The 8,014-nt window shown below is 51.7% G+C and overlaps 1 protein-coding gene across 1 annotated transcript; it reads left to right on the forward strand.

Annotated features, from left to right (window-relative positions):
* Positions 1-834: 834 nt before the first annotated feature.
* On the forward strand, positions 835-7,648 carry LOC116546951 (paraplegin-like). Its single transcript, XM_032273060.1, has 4 exons — positions 835-1,345; positions 3,299-3,438; positions 5,787-5,889; positions 7,100-7,648. The coding sequence occupies exons 1-4, from the start codon at positions 1,136-1,138 to the stop codon at positions 7,298-7,300; spliced, it is 654 nt and encodes a 217-aa protein (XP_032128951.1). The 5' UTR covers positions 835-1,135; the 3' UTR covers positions 7,301-7,648.
* Positions 7,649-8,014: the final 366 nt, after the last annotated feature.

Below are 8,014 nucleotides of genomic sequence, written 5' to 3' on the forward strand. Positions count from 1 at the left end.
TTTTTTTTTAAAGACGGGGTTTCACCATATTGGTCAGGCTGGTCTCGAACTCCTGACCTCTGGTGATCCGCCCGCCTCAGCCTCCCAAGTGCTGGGATTACAGGTGTGAGCCATCGTGCCCAGCTCCATTTTATAGTTTTAAACTAATTTAAATGTTGTTTGAATTCCTCTAAGCTGATTGTTGGAAAGGAAGATGGTACATGGGGTATGCACAGGCCTGGCTGTGCTGCCAGCAGGAAGCCCCTGACCGGGCAGGGGCTGTGAATGTGAGCTGTGAATGGAGCTGTGAATCTCAAGCACACATGCACTTCTTGTTCCCGCTGCTGGGTTCCTGGCGGTATGCCCACAGGCACAGGTGTTCTGGAGATGGCATTGTCCCCTCTGCTGGGTCCGTGGCGGTGTGTCCTCAGGCTTGGGTGTTCTGGAGATGGCATATGCACTGCTGGGTCCATGCTGTTATGTCCTCAGGTGCAGGTGTTCTGGAGTTGGCGTTGTTACTGCTGGGTCCCTGGCGGTATGTCCGCAGGCACAGGTGTTCTGGTGATGGTGAGACCGAGTGGGCTTCTTGCCTCAGGATTTGGCCCTTGGACTGGCCTTAGTGTTTGTCCCGGCCCTGCCTGTGTCTGGGTCTTGGCTCCGATCTGACCAGGTGTGTGTAATGAGGTGGAGTTCCTTAGACACAGACAGCTAGGAGAGCTGGTAACCAGTTGAAGCTTTGGTTTATTCAACAGGTGTGGGCCTGTCTTGGGGGAGCTCCACGTGGAGTGGTTTGCTATAGATGCTGGCTGTGCAGGGGTGACTTGGTTTCTTGTCATCTCTGAACAAAAGAAAAAAGAAAAAGAAATGGTTTCCTCTTATCTAAGGTGGGAACCACTCCTGCTCCTTGCTGAAGTTACCTTGGCAAATGACGTGTCGGTGACCTGGGACAGCTTCCCGTTGTCTTTGTCTCCAATATCTTTAGGGAAAAATCGGCACAAACGCAGGATCTTCCGTACAGGACGCTGCCCCTCCCAGTTCAGTGGAGCTTTCCTGAAGAAGCTCTGGATGTCAGCTGTGTCATGCTCATGCGCTTGGTTCTCTTTCTTGCTTCCCTGCTGGCTCAGAGGACAGGAGGCGCCGGGAGCGGGAGGACCAGATGTACCGAGAGCGGCTTCGGACCTTGCTGGTCATCGCGGTTGTCATGAGCCTTCTGAACGCCCTCAGCTCCAGCGGGGGCAGCATTTCCTGGAACGACTTTGTCCACGAGATGCTGGCGAAGGGCGAGGTGCAGCGCGTCCAGGTGGTGCCTGAGAGCGACGTGGTGGAAGTCTACCTGCACCCTGGAGCGGTGGTGTTTGGGCGGCCTGTGAGTGAGGGTGTGGGCGTGGGCTGTTGCCGTCCTTTTGGAAACCTGGAGTTGAGGGTGTGCCTCTTTCTCATACAGGGCCCTCAACCCATTTATTTGCATTTATTTGGTTGTCTTTTTTTGTTTTTTGTTTTTTTCGAGGTGGAGTCTCACTCTGTCACTCAGGCTGGATTCCAATAATGTGATCTCTGCTCACTGCAACGTCTTTCCCCCAGGTTCAAGCGGTTTTCCTGCCTCAGCCTCCTGAGTAGCTGGGATGACAGGTGCCTGCCACCACACCCAACTAATTTTTGTATTTTTAGCAGAGATGGGTTTTCACCATGTTGGCCAGGCTGGTCTCGAACTCCTGACCTCAGGTGATCTGTCCACCTCAGCCTCCCAAAGTGCTGGGATTACAGATGTGAGCCACTGCACCCAGCCAGGTCTTTAGATTCCAAGAGCGTGTCAGAACCTGTGTTTGGAGCACTTTAACCCTGGATAATGTGTGGACCAGTGATTAGGAAAAGTGGTCTGGGGTTGGTGTGGCCCAGACCGGGGGAAATGACCAGGGCCTCCACCAGAGCTCTGCGCCTTCACTGGGTTGCTCAGGATTCAGCATGCTTTTCCTTTTCTTTCTTTTTTTTTTTTCCTGAGCCCCTCTCCTTTTCTTTTTCTCTGTTTTTTGAGACAGAGTCTCACTTTGTCGCTCAGGCTGAGGTGCACTGGTGTGTGATCTTGGCTCACTGCATCCTTGACCTCCTGGGCTCTGTCTTGATATTTTTAAAAACCGGAAACCCAAATGAACACCATGGCTAAGTGTGGAGGGTGGCGTTCATTCATGTAAATTCTCCGAGGGACACCTGCACATTTCAGCCTGGAAGGTTATTTTAACCTGCAGCATCGTGCTCATCTCTGGATGAGTCACCTGATAAAACAGCTCCCTTAAGGAGAAAATGCTCAGAATGCCATCTTAGCAGTTTGGGGTGTAAGTGAGGGAGCAGTAGGTGCCAGCCCCCCCACCCCTGTCCTCTGCTGGAGTTTGCGGTGAGCCTCAGAGAGCCCTGTAGGTCTGTCTTGTCCTCCCTTTGAGCTGGTGCCATCCAGTCATGCTGAAATCCGAGGTAAGTGTGTGGCGCTCACTTAGGAAAACACTGCTTTTGGAGAATGACAGGCCAGGGAGGCAGACCCACTGGTGTCCTGGTGTGAGGGATGAACAGTCTTAGGTTTTGTGGGGAAGCACGAACCCTCTGTGGCTGCAATTTCCTGAAACATCTGGTTTGGGCTGCCGTCTCGACTGCTTTCCTCAGTCCCGTCCTGCAGCCACACTGGCCTCTGTGGGGGAGGCTCCCTTGTGTCTGCAGGCCCCCGGCAGAGCTGGGGCTGAGTCCTAGGTACCCAGCAGAGGCAGCTCACAGTACCTAGCTTGTAACCCCTCCACTTGTTACAGTTGTCCTATGAGTGGAATGTAGATCAGAAAGTCTGTTGAAATTTTATTTCTCAAATTGTGGTTGAGGAAACTACAAGTGTTTAGTCTTGGAGATGCGTGCTTCTTGAATGAAGATATTTTCAGCTCCAGGGGCCCGTTGGGAGGCAGCCCCATCATTAACTCAAGGAGCTTGGTGTGCATGTTGCATTCATATTGTTGTGAAGTGGGAAGATCCTACCTCCTGAGGAGCTGGGATCACAGGCCTGCGCCGCCACGCCTGGCTAATTTTGTATTTTTAGTGGAGACGGGTTTCTCCATGTTGGTCAGCCTGGCCTCGACCTCCCGACCTCAGGTGATCGGCCTGCCTTGGCCTCCCAGAGTGCTGGGATGACAGGCGTGAGCCACTGCACCCGGTCTGGAGTCATCTCTAGTTGCCGACTGGCATACTCTTCACAGCGCCGTGGGTTCCCTGCAGGTTTTCTGTTGACTGTGGGTTGCCAGTCTGTTCCTCCGTCTTTCTCACGGTCCCCTCTCCTTTCTGTCCCCAGCGGCTAGCCTTGATGTACCGAATGCAGGTTGCAAATATCGACAGGTTTGAAGAGAAGCTTCGAGCAGCTGAAGATGAGCTGAATATCGAGGGCAAGGATAGGATTCCGGTTACCTACAAGCGAACGGGATTCTTTGGAAAGTATGTCGGACATCTTTAAACCCAGCTTGGCTTTGTAATGTGAGAAACAGATTGCAAACAAAAATCTCAAACTGTCTTTGCCTGTAGTTAACTAGACTCCTCTGTGGGAGGGTTAAATAAACATAGAAGTGAATGATACAATGCCAGGAAATTTGCAAATGTAGTCAACCCTGGGTATCCATGGGGGACTGGTTCCAGGACCTTCCAAGAATACCAACATCTGAAGATGCCTAAGTCCCTGATGAAAATGCCGAAGTGTTTGCAAATAACCTGAGAACATCTTCTGATACGCTTTCAGCCGTCTCTAGATTGCCAGTCACGCCCAGCACCCTGTAAATAGTATTTTGGCAGTTGTTGTCCTTTATTGTTTAGGGATAATGACAAGAAGCTTCTGCGCACGTTCAGCTCTGGTGCGATTTTTCAGTCTGTGCTTGATCGAACATAGAGAAGTGGAGCCCGTGGATATGGAGGCCAGCTGTATGCGAGTCTGTTGGAGTTTGCTTCGTCACTCTCTTCAGTTGTCCGGCATGCCTGATTCACATTCTTGTTTAATTTTCGCTGAGTATGTTGTTCCATGAGGTTTTCCCCAATGGTCAGATGAAGGGTACAAATGCTAGAGATACCTAGTGACCCAGCCAGCCTTGGACAATAACGACATCCACGTTTTTCTAGTTTCATGCTGTTTTGTTTTCAAAAGTAACTGATCAGTTTCAGTTAGCAAGGCAAGATCAGCCTAGCAGTAAACGAAAAAGAGAGTCAAGGACTTTGATAATGTCCTGGGGTTGCTGTCTTCTACAAGAGGGGTAGAAACAGGAATGTGAAGTTCTCACTTGAGTGTTGAGGGAGAAGCAGACCTGGTGGGAGCTGTGGGCATTTATGGGCCATGGGCCCTGACACAGGTTCCTTCCTAGGAGCAAATGAGGGGCCAATAGGTACTGAAACCAGAGAGGTTTATTGTTCCCTTGTAGTCTCTGAAGATGTAGAATGCGGTGACTGGCAAGTACTCCTTTGATTAAAATGCACCTCTAGCTGCATGCAGTGGCTATGCCTGTAATCCCAGCACTTTGGGAGGCTGAGGCAGGAGGATCTCTTGAGCCCATGAGTTCGAGACCACCTGGGCACCATGGAGAACCGCATCTCTACAAAAAAAAAAAAAAAAAGATGTACCTCTAATTGTACAACCCAGCAACTCCTGGAAGATCAGTGCTCTGAGGCTGTGCTTCTCGTGTCTTTGTAGGTCGATGATGCAGAGAAGGTGGAGGATCAGGGCAGCCCTTCCTTCAGGATGAGGGCTGAAGTCCTGGGATTTGAGACAGGGTCTCACTCTGTCACCCAGGCTGGAGTGCAGTGCACAGTCTCGGCTCACTGCAACCTCAGCCTCCTGTGATGAGGTGATTCTCCCCCCTCAGCCTCCTGAGCAGCTGGGACTACAGGCACATGCCACCACGTCCAGCTGAGTTTTTTTGTATTTTTAGTAGAGACAGAATTTTTTTTTTTCTTTTCTTTTTTTGAGACGGAGTCTCGTTGTGTCACCCAGGCTGGACTACAGTGGCATGATCTTGGCTCACTGTCACCTCTGCCTTCTGGGTTCAAGGAATTCTCCTGCCTCAGCCTCCAGAATAGCTGGCATTGCAGGTGCACACCACCATGCCCTGCTAATATTTGTGTTTTCTGTAGTAGAGATGAGGTTTCACCGTGTTGGCCAGGCTGGTTTTGAACTCCTGACCCTGTGATCCACCCGCCTCAGCCCCCCAAAGTGCTGGGTATTACGGGCCTGAGCCACGGCGCCTGGGTGTTACGGGCCTGAGCCACGGCGCCTGGGTGTTACGGGCCTGAGCCACGCGTGTTACGGGCCTGAGCCACGGCGCCTGGGTGCTACGGGCCTGAGCCACGTCGCCTGGGTGTTACGGGCCTGAGCCACAGGTGTTACGGGCCTGAGCCACGGGTGCTACGGGCCTGAGCCACGGCGCCCCCGGCCTGGGATTTGCTTTTTACTGCTAGACTGATCTTGCCTTGCTGATTGAAACTGATTGCTTACTTTTGAAAACAAAATATACTGAAAATAGAAAATCCTGACCGTTATTGTCACAAGGCTGGCCAGATCACGAGGTATTTCAGGCCTTTGCACACTCAGTCTGACGTTTGGGAAGCCTTCATGAAACAGCGTAGTCAGCGAGAATGAAATGAGAGAACCCATTTTCACGTCATCTGCCTCTGTGCATCAGTCCCAGACGTAGGGATTACTCCTGTCGTCTTCAAAACCTTGCTGCTGGTGGTTCTGACGTAGAAAAGTGTGTCTGTCTCGTGATGCCATCTGACCCTGCCCCTGCCTCTTTTTCTTCTGGCAGTGCCCTGTATGCCCTGGGGATGACAGCAGTGGGCCTGGCCATCCTGTGGTACCTTTTCCGCCTGGCTGGAATGACTGGAAGGGAAGGTGGATTCAGTGCTTTTGTAAGTTCTGTCAATCAGAGCTCTCTGAACTTACAGCCTCAGGATTTTTCTGCTTGTGTTTGCTGAATACTTTTCCCATAAGCTGTAGGATAGGTACAGTAAATAATACAGTGAAAACCTGTCCAGGAGAGTAGCCTGAAGCCATAATTTGGCAGCAGCCAAATTCCCATGGGCTTTGTTTCCCGGGCTGGCTGCAAGGCGGCTAGTGACCAGCATTGCCTGAGGGCCTCTCACCCTTACTCTGTGGTGCCTGAGCCAGGTGAGTTTACAAGGCAGTTGAACCTGCATGTTTCTTTTCTTTTCTTTTTTAAAGAAAGTCTTGCTTTATTGCCTAGGGTGGAGTGCAGTGGCATGATCTCTGCTCACTGTAACCTCTACCTCCTGGGTTAAAGCAGTCCTCCTGCCTCAGTCTCCTGAGTAGGTGGGACTACAGGTGTGGACCGCCATGCCTGGCTAATTACTGTATTTTTGTAGAAACAGGGTTTTGCCTCGGGAGGCAGAGGTTGCAGTGAGCCGAGATTGTGCCCCTGCACTCCAGCCTGGGACAGAGCAGACTCCTTCTCCAAAGAAAAGAAAGAAACAGGGTTTTGCCGTGTTGGCCGGGCTGGTCTCGACCTCCTGGGATCAGGTGATCCTCCCACATCGGCCTCCCAAAGTGCTGGGATTACATTTGTGAGCCACCAGCCTGGCTGAATGCATATTTTTAAATGATCAGCTGGCAAAGACTTTGTTCCTCTTCGTTTCCTAGTAGCTAAGAAGCTGAGGAATTTAAAAGGTTGTCTTTAAAGGAACAACCTTAGACCAGGCACCGTGGCTCACAATTTTTGTAGTTTTGGTAGAGATGGGGTTTCATCATGTTGGCCAGGCTGGTCCCCAAACTCCTGGCCTCAGGTGATCTGCCCTCCTTAGCCTCCCAAAGTGCTGGGATTAGAGGTGTGAGCCACTGTGCCCGGCTGGGGGTAATGGTTTTTAAGGTAAATAGCTAGTCAAGTCTCTTAGTAATTAATGACATGAAACAAGTTTTCCTTGTATGCCTCAAGACTGACCCATGTGCCCTGTCAGTCTAACTTGAGTGGAGCCAAAGGGATCCTGGAATGGAGACGCAGGGCAAGGGGTTGGAGCAGCTCAGGTACGTGGGCTGAGCCTCCTGCGTTGTGTTGCTGATTTCCTCACTTTGCACAGCTCCTTGTACTTCGTTCTTTCTGCACAGAATCAGCTTAAAATGGCTCGTTTCACGATTGTGGATGGGAAGATGGGGAAAGGGGTCAGCTTCAAAGACGTAGCAGGAATGCACGAAGCCAAGCTGGAAGTGCGAGAGTTCGTGGATTATCTGAAGGTGAGAGCCAGCGCTGACCAGGAGGGAGACGTGAGCAGACAGATGGTCTGCCTTCTCTCCCGGAAGGCCTTTTGAGGGGATCAGAGCCTTGGGACTCGGAATTCCATCGATTACATGTGGTGGATTGGTGGTGGCCTCTACCCTGTCCCGTGGGGACACCAGGCAGGTGCTGGTGCCCGTTCAACCAGCAGCGCAAGCTCCGTGCACAGCGTTCAGCCAAGGGGAGGGGCCGAGGCCCATGCTTGCTGTGCCGTTAGCCATCCTGGATTCCTGGCAGAGCTCTGTGCTTTTCCCAGAACCACGTAAACCCCATACGGAGTTCATGGCAGTGCATGACCTGGCTTTCATGTGCATCACTTCAACATCCTCTCTGAGGGTGTGGTGCAGTGGGTCATGCCTGTAGTCCTGGCACCTCAGGAGGCTGAGGCAGGGGGATTGCTTGAGCCCAGTAGTAGGAGATCAGCCTGGGCAACAGTGAAACCCTGTCTGCAAAAAAATTTTTTTTTTTTTTTTTTTTGAGATGGAGTTTCACTCTTGTTACCCAGGCTGGAGTGCAATGGCGCGATCTTGGCTCACCGCAACCTCCGCCTCCTGGGTTCAGGCAATTCTGCCTCAACCTCCTGAGTAGCTGGGATTACAGGCACGCGCCACCATGCCCAGCTAATGTTTGGTATTTTTAGTAGAGACGGGGTTTCACCATGTTGACCAGGATGGTCTCGATCTCTTGACCTCGTGATCCACCCGCCTCGGCCTCCCAAAGTGCTGGGATTACAGGCTTGAGCCACCGCG

The sequence above is a fragment of the Sapajus apella genome, unplaced genomic scaffold (genome assembly GCF_009761245.1).
Source record: "Sapajus apella isolate SASKATOON/1434 unplaced genomic scaffold, GSC_monkey_1.0 scaffold1739, whole genome shotgun sequence".
NCBI classification, from domain to species: Eukaryota; Metazoa; Chordata; class Mammalia; order Primates; family Cebidae; genus Sapajus; species Sapajus apella.